General features: G+C 37.5%; 1 protein-coding gene across 3 annotated transcripts in view; it reads left to right on the top strand.

The window, feature by feature from the left end:
• The window catches only part of ST7 (suppression of tumorigenicity 7), a 294,589-nt gene that overhangs the window by 250,041 nt on the left and 25,482 nt on the right, over positions 1-19,066 (top strand). For all 3 annotated transcript variants that reach the window (XM_072652961.1, XM_072652964.1, XM_072652962.1), the window contains exon 12: positions 16,888-17,038. In XM_072652961.1, the coding sequence (XP_072509062.1) occupies positions 16,888-17,038 (151 nt within the window). The remainder of the gene's footprint in view (positions 1-16,887; positions 17,039-19,066) is intronic.

Genomic DNA, 19,066 nt, shown 5'->3' with positions numbered 1-19,066 from the left:
AGTGTCTGTAGGGCATTGTTATAAGGATGAAAGCTTTATTTCCATGCAAACAGTGTGGCAATACTACCTTTGCATCTCCATGAGGCTGATTGACAGAGTATGAAATTGTTTCTTAATCCAATTTAGGAAACAGTGTGTAGTGGGTCTTAGCATTTTAAAATGCTTGAAGCATGAAAACAGAACTAAAATGTTCTTGCTAGTTTTTTTTTGTGATATTACATATAAGTGGCACATTTGAGAAATATTATTTTAATATAAAGTTTAAAAATTGAATATGTTGCTCCAAGTTTTGTTTGTTTTTTGAAGAGAAAGGGGAGCAGAAACCAGTTCTTAGTCTTATTTCCAAAGGAAGCAATTAGGTGATCTTCATTGTCACTGATCATTTTCCTTACACTGACAATTCCCTGTAAGCTAGTATCAACCAAGCAAGCTAATTATGAGCTCCCCAAAATTGTCTATCATTGTGTATGTATAAAGGATTCGACGTATATCAGAAACAGTCTTGATTTAAGAGACCAGATCTACTGTCATTATTTATCCTATCCCCTCCAGCATTTGTCATTTCTGATAGGTGTGAAGTGGTACCTCAGAGTTGTAATTTGCCTTTCTCTAAGAAGTAGTGATTTAGAGTTTTTATGTGACTATAGATAGCTTTGATTTCTTCTTCTGAAAATTACCTGTTCATATCCTTTGACCATTTATCAGTTGGGGAATGGTTCTTATTTTTATAAACCTGACTCAGTTTCCTGTATAATTGAGAAATAAGGCCTTTATCAGAGAGACTTTCTGTAAACTTTTAAAATACTATTTCATTGTCTATACCTTTAAGCAAAATGTAGTTTCTTTAATTATCTCTTTCAGTTAGGTCTAATTTTGCTTTTACTTTGTCTTAGGTCATGATTGTTGCCCATGCTCTCTTCATTTTAGCTGAAGCATAAGAGACTCTGCTTCAGCCCTTCATTTCAACTCTGTGTATCTTTCTGTCCCAAGTATGTGTCTTGTACTCATCATATGGGCATTACCTCACCCTAAGTGAGTACCTGAAAGACCTTGGCCTAAAGGGCCCAAGGTCTCCCAGTGCATCCTGGGTCATCTCCAGTCATCCTGATGAATATCTAATCACTGGATACAGATGACTCTGGAGGAGAAGTGAGGTTGGTGACCTACACAGCCCTCCCTCATTCAAAACAAAGTCAAGTGCAAGTTATGTCATCATTTCTCTGATGGCATGGTCTTCTTCAGCAACGAAGGACAAACACAATTGTTGGACTCTGGTTTCTAATCCATTCTGCTGTCTGCTTTCATTCTATGTATTAGCCCATCCCATTTGCATTCACATTTATGATCACTAACTGTGCATTTCCCTTCATCCTCATTCTCTCTCTCTCCTTCTTTTTCTCTCTCTCTCTCTCTCTCTCTCTCTCTCTCTCTCTCTCTCTCTCTCTCTCTCTCTCTCTCTCTCGCTGTCTTACTCTCTCCTTCTCTGTCACTCTCTCTCATCTGTCTTGCTTCTGATCACTGCCTCCCCCAAACTGCCCTTCCCTTATTATCCTCCACTCCATATCTCTTATCCACTTACCTTCTGATCTCCCTATTGGGTAAGATAGATTTCTATATCCGACTGAATAGGTATATATATTCCTCCCTTTTTGAACCACTTCTGATGAGTGAGGTTCAAGCATTTTCTGCCACATTTTCCTCTCCACAATAAAAACTCTTCCTTGCATGCCTCCTTGATAGTAAGAAAATTTATCCCATTTTACCTCTCCCTTCCCCCTTCTCCCAGTGCATCCTTCTTTCTTATCCTTACATTCTCTTTTTTTGAGATCATTCCAGCATAATCAAATCACACCTTTCCCTCTGTCTATGCAGACTCCTTCTAACTGTCCTAATATGGATAAAGTTCTTAGTAGTTATATGTACCATCTTGCCACAAAGGAATGTAAACAGTTCCTTATGGTTTCTCTTTCACGTTTACCTTTTCAGGGTAGTCTTGAGTCTTCTGTTTGAATGTTAGATTTTCTATTCGGCTCTGGTCTTTTCATCAGGAATGCTTGGAAGTTCTCTATTTCATTAAATGTCCATTTTTTCTCCCTGAAGCATTATACTCAGTTTTGCTGGGTAGGTGATTCTTGGTTGTGATCCTAGCTCCTTTGCCATCTGGAATGTCATATTCCAAGACTTCTGTTCCTTTAACATGGAAGCTGCTAGATCTTATTTAATCCTGACTGTGGCTCCATGATATTTGAATTGTTTCTTTCTGACTGCTTGCAGTATTTTCTCCTGATCTGGGGAATTTGGCTGTAATATTCCTGGAAGTTTTCATTTTGAGGTCTCTTTCAGGAGGAGATAGGTAGATTCTTTCGATTTCTATTTTGCCCTTTAGATCTACGATGTTGGGGAAGTTTTCACTGTTTTTAAGAGTAGTCCTACAGAAGCCTTAGTAATAACTCATTTAAAGCTTCTGATTGGCCCACTGCTGCTTACTTAGCATGTCTGTGTTGGCTAGCAAAGGGTACAAGCCGGTGAAAATTTAGTCACTGGACTGATGGAAAGTAATCTTATAAATCAACAAAACTACAAGGAGATCACCATAAAAAGCTAAACTTGAGTTTCTGTTTTTCCTTAGAGGAAAAAAAAAGACTGCTTTTCTGTATGTAAGTTAGACAGAGGGTCAGTATGTAGCTACTCCTAAGTTCCTTCTGTCCTTTAAAAGAAATCCTATTCTGGGATGCCTGAATTCTAATAGACATTGTAAGAGAATCACAGAATTGGAGAGTTCAAAGGAACCTCATCAGATATCTGGTCCAACCCATACACAGAAAGAATATACCCTCAAATGTGGTTGTCCAGCCTCTTCTTAAAGACGTCCAGGAAGGAGGAACTCATCATGTTTAGCTAGCTCTAATTCTTAGTGTGTGTGTGTGTGTGTGTGTGTGTGTGTGTGATGTGAAGATCTTAAAAGCATGTCATCTATGCCATTATTCAAGTCACTGATAAAAATTTTAAGTAGCTAGAGCCAAGCACAGGTCTCTCCACTAGAGACCTCCTACCATGTTGACATTGAATAATTAACAGTTACTCCTCGAGTTTGGCCATCTATATGTCCATCTTTTACACATGTAAATAGTGTGAGAGTCTTTATAAAAAGTTTTGCTAAAATCTCTGTGAACTATATCCTCATTCCACACATCTACTAATTCAGTAATCCTGTCCAAAAAAAGCAAGTGAGATTAGACTGGTATGACCTGTTCTTGAAGCCATACTGTCTCTTTTTGATTCCCTTCTTAGACATTCACTAAATATATCCTTAATATCTATTCCAGAAAATAGTGAAGTTGCTTATTTGTAAGAATCTCAAACAGAAGACACGGTACATTTCTTTGTCCAGATCACTAGACCTATTGAATGTAACTTCAAAGTTCCACCAGTAATAGAAAAAAGCAAGCAGTGTATTTCTGTTAAGTTATTGATGTTTTGTAGACAAAAGAAAATTCTTTTAAAAAGCCAGTCACACAGGAGCTAGGTATGCCAGTGATTAACAAAACTCATTAGGTTTCATCTGTCTATTATTCTTAAAATGATATCAACTATTTGCTGTTCCAATTTCTTGTATTGCCTTCTGCTAAGCAGTTATTCATGCCTTTCCCTCTTCTCAGAGAACGTCCTTCATCTTAGCTTACTGATGTCCCTTTCTTCCTATAAGCTCTAGCTTACATGCCTCACTCCTAGAATCTTCCTTGTCTGTGCCCTCCACACTTAACCCCCACACCAAATAAAGGTAGTCTCTCCACCTGGACTTCTCCTTTGCACCTTACATATTTGTCTGAGGCCATATGGTTTAAGAGATAGAGAGTTGAACTTGGAATCAGTGCCCTGGATGCAATAGGCAAGTCACTTAATACTCATTATGATACCTGGTTTCCTTACCTGTGATATTGCCTCACAGGGTTGTTTTGATCAGTGGTCTCTAAAGTGGAAGCTGTAGCTTGAACCTGTGATGTGTGTGTGATCAGCCAATTGGAGGGTAAAAAGATGTGTCATACTGCAGTCTCCCTCAGATAGCCAATTATGGGGCTTTCACCAACAGAAGCACGTGCACCTGATACCTCAAACACCCACCTTGGTTCACAACATTGATGTCATCATATGCTCCTCATCCTCTCTTACCCCTCCTATCCAGTCAGTTGCCAAAGTTCTCCTTGCACAAAACCTTTGAAATCTGTCCTCTTCCCTTTATTCACATAGTCACCACGGTAGTTCAGGAACTCATAACCTCTCTACTGGACTGTTTAAATAGCCTTCTAAGAAGTCTCCCTGCCTAAAGCTACCTCTGGTTCATCCTATTCATATACAGTTACCAAAGTGATTTCGTTAAAGGACAGATCTAAAACTCAGTAAACAAAGTTCAATGACTCCTTGTTGACATTTGGATCAAATGTTATTTCATCTTTATCTTATTCTTTTCTAATGTATATTCTTGCACGTTGTAGTATACATAATTGTTGGTGTAATATACATTAAGAGATTACACTTCAGGGGAACATGCCCTACCCCCTCTTAAACTGATAGCTGTACAAAATCAGAGATCACTAGAGGATCAAATGAGAAAACGTGTGAAGTTCTCTTGGAAATTGTTTTATTTATTATGTACGTACATGTAATTTATAAATTCCCTGAGGTCTGGACCAGTGTCATCTCTACATATTTATATTCTCATTATCAAACATAGAGCTTAGTGCAAAACAAGTGCTTAATAAATACTTATTGAATGGAATTGAGTTGAATTGGATTTTTCTTGAGGAAATAAAGAATACCAAATCCTTTTCTATAGAAGATGCCAATTCCTCTCCAGATATGTATTAATTAGAAATAAACATTTTATCAAAATCTGGGTAATTTAATATCACCTTCAGTTCTACCAGAATCATTTTCACAATGAGCAAATAATTATTTGAGGTCCTCCAGCAATATATGTGTATAATATGGAATTATACATCGTCTCTACCCTTGAACACTTGATAGACTTAGCCCTTCACAGTAATGCAAGGACCTAAAACATTTCCAAAGGACTCCTGATACAAAATGCCATCCATATTCAGAGAAAGAACTATGGATTTGGAATGTAGAATGAAGCAGCCTATTTTCTCTTTTATTATATTTTGTTTTGTTTTTCTCCTGGTTTCTCCCATTCCTTTTCGTTCTTCTATGCAACGGGACTAATGTAAAAATGTGTTTAAATAAGAATGTTTGTGTAGAGCCCATATAAGATTGTATGCCATCTTGGGGAGGGAGGAGGAAGGAAGGGGAGAAAATTGAAAACTTATGGAAGTGATTGTTGAAAACTCAAAACAAATAAATTAATAAATTTGTAATAAAAGAATATATGGGGTGAATATGTGTGTGAGAGTGTATAGCTAAGATAGCAATATTCATAATTAACAAAATCTGATTTATAATATATAGAATACATAGTTCCAGTGTGTGTAATGCGCACGCACACACACACACACACACACACACACACACACCGTCCTATTTGTGTCTAATAATAGCCATCTCTAGGGTAGGGGAGAGAAGAAAAAAGAAATTTACTTGATAATTTTGTTGTATATTTGAAAGGAATAGCAAGTTGTGCATGGTAGATTTGCAGTTTTGTGTGCTTAGGGATGTGACCTTGGGCAAGTCACTTATCTCCACCTCAGTTTCCTCATCTGTAAAACGGGAATAACAGTAGCACTTCCATCCCAGGGTTGTTGTGAGGATCAAATGAAGTAATATTGTACTCTTTAAACCTTTAGGTACTATATAATTGCTAACTATTATTTTTGTCATTTTACAAATTAGAAAACTAAAAAAGATTGGGAGAATTTAAATAACTAGCAGCAGTCTTTCACATATGTCTTGGGTTTCACATTCCTATGTTGTCTAATTTTTGTATATGCCCTTTTAAAATCTGACATTAATGCAGACTGCCTATGGCTTCTTTTGAAAAGGTTCTCTTTTCTTCCCAATCAGGAATATATGTAATAATATCGTTCAGATTTATTTGAGAGCAAGATGATAGAGGCAAGGGGAAGGGAAAGGAATAAGCATTTATTAAACAAGACACTATGCCAAGTGCTTTACTAATATCTCATCCTCCCAGCAACCCTGTGACATACATACTTATCCCTATTTTACAGTTAAGGAAAATGAGGCAGTCAGTAGTTAAATGATTTGCTCAGGGTCCCACAGCTAATAATTGTCTAAGGCTGGACTTGAGACTCAGCAGTCTTTTCACTGTCCCACCAAACTGCCTGTAATTGGCATGCCATAATTTGAGCACAACAGTCTTGCAAAATAAAGTATTATCTCCATTTTATAGATGAGGAAAGAAGGTAAATGCCCAACTAAGACACAAACGAGGCCCAAGAGACTCTAAATTCATGCTCATAGTTCTATACTGTAAGAATAGGAACACCTTTCAAAACTAGTGTCTGTGAGAAGCTACCAAACTGAGTTAGCTACAACACCAACAAAAAGCCTAATTCTGGACCTCAGAAGAAAACTGTAATCTAGGATTTGTACAACTTGGCCAGCATTTAGCACAGCACTCTTTAGAGTAATGCTGGCACATAGTAGTCACTAAAATGCTAGACTAACGTACCTTTATTAAAGAGACCTGATTTAGATGTCTTCATAGTAGCTGCAACCTAGTGTCTCTGACAGTCAAATATTTAGATACTGTTTTCTAAAACACAAACATCTAAACTTCAGCTTCTGTACCTCTGCTTAGTATCACTAGAAAACACATAAAATGCTACAGCTTGCATTGTCTCCAGAATGTGCTGGTATCCCATTCGCTTTGGGAAGTTTCTTTAAGCGTGGAATGTAATTATTGATCCTCACAAGACAGTGGTGAACTTCAAATAGATGACTTGGTTAACGATACCTAGAAACATGGGGAATGATCACTAAGAAAAGTCAGTGATGCCAAACTTAAGAAAGAGGAAAGAGAATTCAGGCTAAAGTGTTGGGGAAATTGGAGGAAGAAGGAACACTTTTCATAATTAGAGGACCAGGGAAGATTATGCATAGAAAACAGCACTTGATCTGAGCTTTAAATTAAATTTAACTACTCACAGAAAGGAGAGAAATGTTCTACTCATGAGATAAAAGTCAGCATGAATGCATCAAGGTTAAACGTGACTTGTTAATTTCAGGGAAGAAGTTGAAACTACAATTTGACTATGGGATTTGAAGAGGAATATTATGGGGGGTGGAGCCAAGATAGCATAGTAAAAGCAGGGACTTGTGAGAGCTCTCCCCTCAAACCCAGACAAATACCTGTAAAAAATTACTCTAAACAAATTCTGGAGCTGCAGAACCCACAGAATAACAGAGTGAAGGAAATCTCCAATCCAAGACAGCCTGGAAGTTCTACAGGAAGCATCTTTTGCACTGGATTGGAAGCAGAGTACAGTCCAGCATGGGCCATGCCAGCACAGATGGGACCTGAGTAGGCTTCTAAATCATTGGCATCTGTGGCGGTTTTCAGACTTCTCAAATCCCAAAATGCTGAGAACAAGTTGCAGGGTCAGTGGAAAAAACCTGTCCAGACTTATGTGAAAAAGTACAGTGGTCTGGCCCTAGTACCAGGGAGGCAGAGGAGGGAGGGGGTGGAGAAGCCCACAGCAGAAGCAGCAGGGGCAGCAGGAACTACTGTTTCTGGAGCTCTAGGACCCCATATTGTAGAGGGATCGAGCAGCTGAATCTGGATTCCATCCCCACTGGAAGCAGAAAACTACCTTGACAAAGAGCTCAAAAGTCAAGTAATTGGCTGAAGAAATGAGCAATAACAGGAAAAAAAATCAGACTATGGAATCTTACTTTGAGAACAAGAAAGATCAAAACATACAACTAGAAGGAGACAACAAAGTCAAAGCTCCTACATTCAAAGCCTCCAAGAAAAATAAGAATAGGTCTCAGGCCATGAAAGGGCTCAAAAAGAATTTTGAAAATCATGAAAGAGAAGTAGAGGAAAAATTAGGAGCAGAAATGAGAGTGATGCAAGAAAATCATTAAAAAACAAGTCAACTGCTTGCTAAAGGGGCTCCAAAAACATGCTGAAGAAAATAACACCTTAAAAATTAGACTAGCCCAAATGGCAAAAGAGATGCAAAAAGTCAATGAGGAGGAAAAGAATGCCTTAAAAAGTAGAATTGTCCAAATGGAAAAGGAGGTCCAAAAGCTCACTGAAGAAAATAATTCCTTCAAAATTAGAATGGAGCAGATGGAAGCTAATAATTTTATAATCAAGAAATTATATTAAAAAAAAAACCAAAAGAATGAAAAAATAGAAGACAGCGTGAAATATCTCATTGGAATAGCACAATTGACCTTTAAAATAGACCCATTAGTCCAAAATTTTTGGACTACCTGAAAGCCATGATCAGAAAAGAGCCTAGACATCATCTTTCAAGAAATTATCAAGGAAAACTGCCCTGATTAAACCAGAGGGTAAAATAGATATTGAAAAATCCACTGGTCACTTTCTGCAAGAGATCACAAAAGGAAAACTCATAGGAATATTGTAGCCAAATTCATGAGCTCCCAGGTCAAGGAGAAAATGTTGCAAGCAGCCAGAAAGAAACACTTCAGTTATTGTGAAAACAAATATCTAGCAGCTTCTACGTTAAGGGATCGAAAGGCTTAGAATATGATATTCCAGAGGTCAAAGGATCTAGGATTAAAACCAAGAATCACCTACCCAGCAAAACTGAGTATAATATGTTCGGGGGGACAATGGACATTTAATGAAATAGAGGACTTTCAAGGATTCTTGATGAAAAGACCATAGCTGAATAGAATATTTGACTTTTAAATACAAGAGTCAAGAGAAGCATGAAAAGGTAAACAGGAAAGAGAAATCATAAAGGACTTACTAAAGTTGTACTGTTTATATTCCTACATGGAAAGATAATATTTGTAACTCTTGAGACTTTTCTCATTATTAAGGTAGTTGGAGGGATTTTGTGTGTGTGTACATATGTGTGTGTGTGTGTGCGTATGTGTGTGCATGCGTGCGCGTGTATAGACAGAGGGCACAGGGTGAGTTGCATATGAAGGGATCTAAAAAAATAAAATTAAAGGGTGAGAGAGGAATATATTGGGAGGAGAAAGGGAAAAATAGAATGGGGTAAATTATCTCTCACATAAAAGAGGCAAGAACAAGCTTTTTCAATGTAGGGGAAGAGGGGGAAGGTGAGAGGGAAAAAAGTGAACCTTAATCTCATCAGATTTGACTTAAAGAGGGAATGACATGTACACTCAATTTGGTATGAAAATCTATCTTACCCTCCAGGAAAGTGGGGGTAGGGTGGGGATAAGTGGGGTATGAAGGGAATGATGGAAGGGAGGGCAAATGAGAGGAGGGGGTAATTAGAAGTAAACACTTTTGAGGAGGGACAGGGTGAAAAGAGAGAATAGAATAAATGGAGTTAAGATAGGATGGAGGGAAATATAGTTAGTCTTTCCCACCATGACTGTTATGGAAGTGTTTTGCATGACTACACATATTTAAGGAGAGAAGTTGGACCTCAAAGTTTAAAAAAAACATGCTAAAAATTGTTTTTACATGCAACTGAGAAATGAAACATATAGGCAGTGGGGTATAGAAATCTGTCTTGTCCTACAAGAAAATAAGAAGAAGGGGATAAGAGAAGGGAGGGATATGATAGAAGGGAGGGCGGATTGGGGGAAGGGGTAATCAGAATGCATGCTGTCTTGGGATGGGGGGATTGGAGAGAAGTGGAGAAAATTTGGAACTCAAAATGTTGTGAAAGTGAATGTTGAAAACTAAAAATAAATAAATTTAAAAAAAAGAGGAATAGTATGCTAATGTGTTGGGAAAGGTAGCTTGGGGCCAAATTAGGGAAGAATTTAAATGTCAGCTTAAGTAATTGGTATTTATCCCAGACAGAATAAAGAGTTGCATGTCTTTGAGTAGGAGCATGACACACCCAGACACAGGGAAATTATTTTGTTAGCTTTGTGATGATTAGATTAAAGAGTGAAAAGTTTAAAGAGAGGGAGATGAGTCAGGAAGCTATTAAAATTGTCAAAGGGAGAGAAGATGAGGGCCTAAACTAAGGTAGTGGGAGTTTGATGAAAAGAAAGTGGATGGGTGAGAGAAACAGTGCGGAGTTAGGATCAGCAGGTCATCAGAAACTAATTAAACGTGAGAGGAGAGAGGTGAAACAGTAAAAAGTGACTGAAGTATAGAGCCCAGGTAACCGAGACGGTGGTGTCATAGAAATAATGAAAATGAGAGGAACATACTCAGGAGGGAAGATGGTGAATTCAGTTTTGGACATATTGACATTGACGTGCTGGGGGAATATTCCCACCCTGGACACACATATACAGCAGTCAGTTGAAGATGTAGGTCTGAGGTTGAAGGAAGATAATTTAGAAATGTGGATGTGGGAGGTACCTGCATTAAGATGATAGTTTAACTCATGGGAGTATGGAATAATTACCATGGGAGAGAGTGGAGAAAGGAAAGGTTACTCTAGGAGAGGAGACACATTTGTGGAGGAAAGGAAAACAAAGAACTAGAGTACACTGAAAAAGAGTGGTCAAAAAGGTGGAAGAACCAAGAAACAACAGTGTCACAGGAACTTAGAGTAGAGAGTGTCCAAGGAAAGGATTTGAACTCTATAACAATTATTGACCTAGATAATGACAGTAACAATATTTCCCTTTAAGGTTTGCAAAGAATTTTATATAATTTTATGATTTTTTCCTCATAATAATCTTGTTCATTACTTTGGTGTTCTTATCCCCATTTTGCAAAGGAGAGAAATGAGACTCATAAAGATTAGTTGTGTAAGTGGAGAGATGGGGATAGATGAGATGTGGTGATAGATGTAAGATTTGACACCTAACAGGACATGAAAGATGAGGGAGATTAAAGAGTCCAGGATGACTCTATGATTGTGAACATCAGTGACTGGAAGGATGGTGCTATCCTTAATAAAACAAATAGCTCATGAGGAGGAGGAGTAGTTACACTTTGGATATATGTATTGAGATTCCCTGGGAAACTTCCAGATGGACTTTCAGTGGGCAGTTGATACAATGAGACTGGAACCCACAAAGAGGATGAGCTCAAGTCACACGTTCTTTCCGTTAAGTCACACTTCTGTCACCTCAAGATGCTCTCTTAAGATCCCTCCTTGCTTTAATTCCTATGATCCTTTAATTTTTTCTGTCTAAGAATTGCTTTTCTGTTGTCTAAGAAAGTGAGATAGAAATGGGAGCCTCGTCTGAATCATACATAAGAGAGCCATGTAGGCCACATATTAACTTAGAAAACCACATATCAATACTGTGTTTTTATTGTTTTTTATTTATTTTGTCAAATTATTTTCCAGTTACATTTTCATCTGGTTCAGGCTGTACTTGGGAGTATTATGAGCCACACATTTCATACCTCTAGTCCAAGATACATATCTGACCATACCCACTATTTCTTTCCTTAACTAGAATGATCACTCATCATTGAAGAGTCCTAGCATTTTCACTTTGCCAGCTACTTTCTTAATTATCATAATTAGGTCTAGAATAACAGCACCTCTGATCATTTTCTTTATCTTTGGAGAAAGAAAATTCTCCAGCAGGGAATTTATCAGATTATCTACTTTTAACAGAAAAATGTTCCTCACAAGTTGACATCCTCACCCCACTCCTCATCATTGTTGCCTTATCTTGACTTAATTTGCTGTTGGTAGTAAAAAGACCATTAAAAATTTGAAATTAATTCTCTAGCATTGATAGATACATAGAGGGTAAAGTTAACATAATTTTCCCTTAACGTGTTATTATTGAATCATCAGATCTTAATTTAGGAAGTCTTACAGGCCATCTCGTCCTGTCTCCAAGCCAATGAAGTAATCACTTCTTCGTTGTCCCTGATAATTGTTTCACCGGCCATTTCTTGAGCTCTACCATGTGTGAGGAGTAAACCATTTCATAACTCTCAGAAATCATCATCTTAGTTGTAGGTTTTCATTGTAAATGTTCAAGTATTAGAGGAAAGAAAGAAAATCTTGATACAAATACAGTTTGAAAAGTTGCTTCTGAATCCTTTAGAAATACTTTAAGAGCGGTGTTATTTGGGAATCTGGGAAGAAAATGAGAAAAAAGATGGCCGACCAAATAACATGGTATGTAAGTCTAACTGGTAGGAGCCAAATAGTTATTCTAGACAGGCAGATAGAGTTCTCTGATTTTCAAGCCTCAGTTACTCTAATTGATTTCTGCATACTTGTGGATAGGGATCTGCCCTCTTCCATTTATTTTTCTCTTGACATGTAAGATGTGAAATGTTGTTCCATGCTTTTCTAATTTAAATGTTGCACATGTTGAGAATGGATCGTGCCAGGCATTTTAACTTTAGCCAAAAAATAGCACATTGTTGTTATTAGTGTTCATTATCTGGTTAGGGCCAACATTGTGTTGGAACCATACAGGAATATAAATCTAATTTATAGGCATAGCCTAGTTTAGACATAAAATCCATATGATGAGAAGGAAGTTAAGTTTCCATGGTGTGAACTTGTTTTGGTTAGTTTTATAACACCAGTTCTTTGGGCATACATCCTAAAACTTTGGGGGAGTGATATTTTAGGAGGGGGGTTGTATGTTACTAGAGGCTCAAAAGCGTTATTTTGCAAAAAAATTTCTTAAGTAAATAGGCCTTCCCAAATTCTGTTTGGCCCCCAAATTTACATAGACTCCACCCTGTTTACTGGTGCCAGACCCTCTTCCTCCATAGGTTCCCTTCCTTTAGTGCTCTCCAGTTCACTAGGCTAAAAGAACAGTTTCTTCACATACAGATTCTCATGAAAAATCATAAAATAAGTATTTCCCAAACCAAATGAGACCAGAAAGAAGCAAAGCATATTTTATTTTCAGTTTAGCTTCTGACTGATTCTCATAATTCCCAGTCTAACTTGTTTTAAAATTTGAACAGATGAGCCAGTTTTTATTTTTATGTTTGTTCTTGACTTCTACTCTCTAATGCTTTATCATAGTGGAGAGCTGAACCTGGGTTTCCAAAAGCAGTGCCAGCATAGTGCATTGTCTAGTATTTCCTACTCATTCAGTCTGAATCAGTAAGCATTTATTAAGATGCTAGAGATACAAAGAAAAGCAAAAACTGGTCCTTGGACTCAAGCTTACTTTCTACCAATGGATTCATGAGCTATGACTAGACATCCTCCAAGTTCTGCTGGCTGCAACACAGACCTCCCTTCTCCAAAGGCTCTCAGATGTACAGCCATTTGAGGACCAGCCTAGCTAAGTAATCAGGGCCTCAGACAAAAGTATGGCCCGCCAGGTGACTAATGTTTTTGGCTAAAACAGCTCATGAAGACTTTACATGGGAGAGCAGGAGAAAGTAAAGAAAGGTTGAAGGTTGGGAGGAAGGGGAAAGGAAAGAAAAAAAGGAAAGGGAGAAAAGAAAGAAGAAAAGGGAGAAAGTGAGGTCGTCCTGATGCCATGCCCAGCACTTTATCCACTGTTTCACCTACTTTCCAGAGTTATGATACGTATAAATCAAGGGTACCCACAATGATGAAAAGAAGAATTTTTGGAGTTAAGTTGGTCTTAACGTCAGAATCAAATTCTTATTTGAACCCAACCATTATATAACATTGCACTCCCATGATCAAAAACTTTTAGTGAGATGCTTTTTGACTGTGTAATAAAATACAAACTCTTTCACCTGACGTGAAGGGGGCAAAAAAAAAAAAACATTGCATGGTGGATACTGTGATGGTCTTGAAGTTAGGAAGACCTAGGTTCTAAGGTTGTTTCAGACACTTGTTAGCTGTGACCCTGGGCAAGCCCCTTGACCCCCTCAGCCTGTAATCTTTACCTCACAGGATTACTATTAGGTATAACACATGTAAAACTCTTGGCAAATGTTATAATGCCATATAAATATATAAGCTATTATTTTAGAGGCCTTCACTCAATTTCAATTTCACTCCGAAATTTGTGTCATATAATGGAAAGGGCTCTGGATTTGGAATCAGAAGTCTTGTGTTGGCATTCTGATTTGGTCAATTCTTTCCTGTGTGATTTGGGTCTACTCAGCCTGTCTCAGGCTCAGTTTCCTTATCTTTAAAATGAAAGAGTTGGACTTGGTCACTCAAGTCTTTCCAGCTTCTACCCTTGTCATAATCCTACTGTTCTGGCTTTATTTCACATCATTCTCCTTCATTTATCTTTTGTTCCAACCAAATTTGTCTACTAAATGTTGCCCATATAGCCCTACATTCTTCTGCCTCTGAGTTTTCTAATGAAAGGCTCTCTTTCTCATCTTCCCTAACGCCTGCCCTTATTTCTCTTCCCCCCCCCCCCCCCCGTCTTAAAAGGTTTCCCCCCCTCTTTCTTAAATTTTCTTAGAGCCCTTTTGATATCTCCTTTGGTCGTATCACATTCTACATGACTTCATTTGTACATGTCATATTAGTTTGTAAGTTTCTTGAGGGCAAGAATTAAGTCATGTTTCATCTTTGCATCCCCAGCACCTATTGCAATGTCTTGGGTTACTTGTTTTTCTTTTGATGCTAAGAGTAGAGAATTTCATCCCTCTGGACTGGCAGAGTGTGTCTGTGTCTTTCTGGGATAAATGTAAATGTCTACAGGGATTAAACTGATTTTTGGAACCCCAGAAAGGCAGTGTTAGATAGCAGCTTCTGTGGAAAAAAGATTGGAGCATTGTAGTGGACTGCAAATTCTTTTTAAGTAAATTGTGTGATGTGGCATCTAAAGAATTTGTACTTTTATTCTATGACAATATGGAGGCACTGGAGGTTTTGAAGAGGGTTAATGTAATAAGACATCTGCTTTATGGAGAAATGATTTTGTAAGTTGGGTGAGGAATTCATGAGACAGAGGAGAGATTAGAAAGAGAGACCAATTAGAAGCCTATTACAACAGTCCAGACAAGAAGTCATGAGGGCTTTGCATAAAAATGGTGATCATTTGAGTAGAGGCAAGGAGGAAAATATAAGAAAAGATATGAATGTGGTATTATAAAGTTGATTGGATATGGAAAGAGACAGGGAAGACTGTCTAAGTGGTTTTAGCCAGAGGATAGATCTCTGGGGGTCTGTAAACTTGGAAAAACATTACATCTTAATTTCAGTGCAATTGGTTTTATTTGTAACCTACGTATTTTATTTTATTCATTTAAAAGCATTATTCTGAAAAGGGATCCATGGGCTTTACCAATAGGATCCATAACACAAAAAAGGTTAAGAACCCTAGCTTTAAGATGATTCCATGTTTATGAATATAATTTCCGGGAAGGTGGCAATATCCTTAACAGAAAATTCAAAGTTCAGAGAATGCATGAGTTTAAGATGGGGTGAAGATAATGAACTGCATTTGGAGAGGGTGAGTTTAAATATCTATGGGAAACCCAAGACAGATATCCAACAAACTGTTTGGAGAGAGATTTTGGTTGAATGTATAATAGATTTAACAGTAAACTGCATTGTTAATAAAATTCGTGAGAGCAGGTAAGATGACCAAGAAGAAGAATTTAGAAAATGAAAAGGCACAGGAAAGAGTCTTGGGGAGCAGAAAGGTACCCCTAATGGGAAAGGGGTAATTATAATGAAAAGTTAGTGAAGAAGACTGAGAACAATGATGAGACAGGTAGGTGAAACAGGAGAGAGCCATGTCATTGAAACCGAAGAGAAAAGAATATTCAGGAGGAGATTATGTGTAATAGTTTAAAAATAGAGGGACTAAGGAAAATGAGGACAGGGAAAGTCCTTTGGATTTTGTAGCCAGGAGATCGTTGGTGACCTTGACAAGAAAGTGTCAGTGGTTAAAAGTCTAATGATTCGAAGTTGAAAGTCCAGCTGAAGGTGAGGAAGTGGAGTGATTATAGATAACTCTTCATGAGTTTGGCAATGAAAGGTTAGGGAATATATAGGATGAGAGCTTAAGGAGATAGAATCAAGAGAAAAGTGGTGTTTATGTGTAGCTGTGGATATGTTAATTACAAGTAAGATCTAAATATATTTATAGGCAGCAAAAGGAACCAGTAGATGGAAACATATTGCAGATGAGACAATGAGTGATTGAAAGGTCAGACCATAGGAGAAGAAATGAGATTAGATCAAGAGCAAAAGTTGAGAGGCCTGCTTTGACAGTTTTGAAGGATTATCTCTTTCCTCAGAGACTGGAGAGGAGGAGAGAATGGATGAAAATATTAAGAGAATTTTTGGTGGTCTCAATTTTCCCAGTAAATTAGGATATGAGGTTATCTGCTGAGACACAAGGAGGCAAGATGGAATCACCAGCAGTTTAATGATAGTTCAGTTTAGAAAAGATAAAAGTACCATAGCCTTCTCTTTGCCAGATCTGTGTGGTTAAAATCAATTACTGTCCCTCCTGTTCAGTATAAGTCTCTTTAAAGTGGTTAGTTTTGCCATATGATGCTTAAGTTCATATATGGCCATTTTACATATTTTATCATGGTTACAAAATTAAATATGTACCTATAATTGCATCCAAACTTAATCTCTCTTTTTTTTATAGACTGAGTCTAATTATTCTTTTGATCAGAGATCTATGCCTGAAATTCTCTCTGGCCCCCACCGTAGGAGACTTCTACAACATTAACCATCTGTCAGCAAGCTTTGGAAGGGCGGGATGTTTCAATAATTGCCTTCAAATGTCCTAATGAGATTTCAGGTTTGATGAAATACTTGTGAATAGTACTTTAGGGAAATTGATCTTTCTGTGTACATTGTTGAATTCCAAATTACTGTATATTAACACATCTGTCTCTTGCCTTTTTTTTTTTTATTTCAGTACCTACTAGAAATGAAAAGCTTAATCCTACCCCCAGAACATATTCTGAAGAGAGGAGACAGTGAAGCAATCGCCTATGCTTTCTTTCATCTTCAGCACTGGAAGAGGGTAGAGGGGGCTTTGAATCTTTTACATTGTACATGGGAAGGCAGTAAGTAATATTCTTTCTTTGAAACATTTTCCTAAAAAAAGAACATGAAAAGATATTAAACCTGTTTTACCCAGATTGCTTATGATGAATGATGAAAATTTGCATTTATATAGCTCCTTTCATCTGTGGTCTCGAATCACTTTACAGACATTTAATTAATTAGACTCACAATTCCCCACTGAGGTGAATATTATTGTGATAATGCAACCTTTAAAGAGAGAAGAGAAGTTCATACAATCATGAAGATGAAAGCTTTCATTGCCATTTCTTTGCAAGCATACAGTCAAAGCCTAAGAAGCTTTTTGTCTCTGTGCAGTAATATGTGGTATAGAGTTAGGCTCCTGTATGTGTATATGTAAATATACATATACACACATGTACATGTACTCTCTTCATATATAGTTTTTCCAAGGTAATTCGCCAAATGACACCTGTTTTGCCATCTCACAGCTGGGTCAGCTGAGTGCAGAAGAGCTGAGGATGTATCTATATACAGGCTGTATATATTCATCCATTCAGTAAATATTTGTTGAACTTGCTACTGTTTTAAGAGACTGATGATGGGTATGCAGAAAGAAGGTTCCCTATGCTTGGAGCCTGACTAATCTAATTGGGGAAGGAAAGGCATACATATATGAACATTAAATAAAAGAAAAAGCTGCTTAAAGTATCTTATGAATAATACTCCCACACATCCAGTGAATATGGATAAGTGATATAGAATGAGAAGACATGAATAAGTTGTGATCTTCCGCTGTTAAGATTACCACATCAGTGGAAATGCCTTAGATCTAGCAAAGTACACATGGTAGAGACAGCAAGAACTCTAGGGACCAAGAGGATGGAAAAGGAAGTGTGCTCTATGGCCATGAAGTAAGGCTTCATGGAGGAACTGGGATGTGAGCATGACTGAAGAAAGGATGGAATGTGGCTAGGTCAGGTTCTGAAGGGAGTGAAATGCAACATCAGATGAGCCAAGGCTCTAAAATGAGAATGTATAAATGGGGTCAGGGAAACAGGATTCATGGGAGATTAGATTAGAAAGGTAAATTGAGGCCAAATTACAGAGAATCTTGAATGACAGACTGGAAAGGTTTTTTATATTACCATATAAGCAACAGAGAGAATCATAAAAGGTTTTTGAGCAATGGAGTGTCGAGTCTGAAAGCCTATACTCCAGTTCAGATTGTCTGCTTATTAGGTGTGACTGTAAGCAAGTCACTCCATCTCTCTGGGGTCAGTAGCTTCATCTGTAAAACAATGATAATATTTGTACTAGCTATCCTATAAGGTTCTTGTGAAGAAATGGCTTTGTAACCCTTAAATGGTATTAAAATGTGAATTGTTATCAAAGTGGTAGGTTTTTAAAAATTAAGTACATATAAATATACCAAGTAGATTTCAATACACAGAAATCAAAGTGTACTGTTTTTTTCAGAAAAATCTGGGAAAAGTCATGTGATGCAATTAATTGAATCATGGTTATGTCATGTTCATTGGAAACATAGTACACTTCATTGAAATTTAAAGTCTTTCAGTGGTTTTTTTGTTTGTTTGTTTGTTTGTTTTTCACTCATTCCTCTTCCCCTTCTTCTCATGCTCTAAGAATGGAAGGAAAGAAGGAAAATGTAAAGTGCTTAAGGGCTTGGACTGTTTCATTTTTGCCTTTGGATTTCCAGTGTCTGGTATGTTTCCATGCCCATAATAGGTGCTTAATAAATATTTTTTGAATTGAAATTAAGAAAAAGTTTTTGAATAGGTATTAGAGGGTAAACTGGAAAGACATGAGACTCAAGCAATTTAAGTCTTTTTCTTTTCATTGGACACCAGGATAGAGTGGTAAGAAAAGAGTTCCCTTGGAAAGTTAATATTATGTAGTTAACATAATTTACTTCCAGAGCTTGAGGGTTGTGGATTTTATTGCTAGTTTCCCGCCCCCAACCCCCCCCCCCCCAATAATGTATTTAAGGTGTTATCCAACCCCAGAAAATACACCTGTTAGTGTATAAATGCTCCCATCTGGTTGTG

This window comes from Notamacropus eugenii, chromosome 3 (assembly GCF_028372415.1).
Source record: "Notamacropus eugenii isolate mMacEug1 chromosome 3, mMacEug1.pri_v2, whole genome shotgun sequence".
NCBI lineage: Eukaryota > Metazoa > Chordata > Mammalia > Diprotodontia > Macropodidae > Notamacropus > Notamacropus eugenii.
The sequence above is the reverse complement of the archived record's forward strand: the minus strand, read 5'-3'. Positions and strand labels throughout refer to the sequence as shown.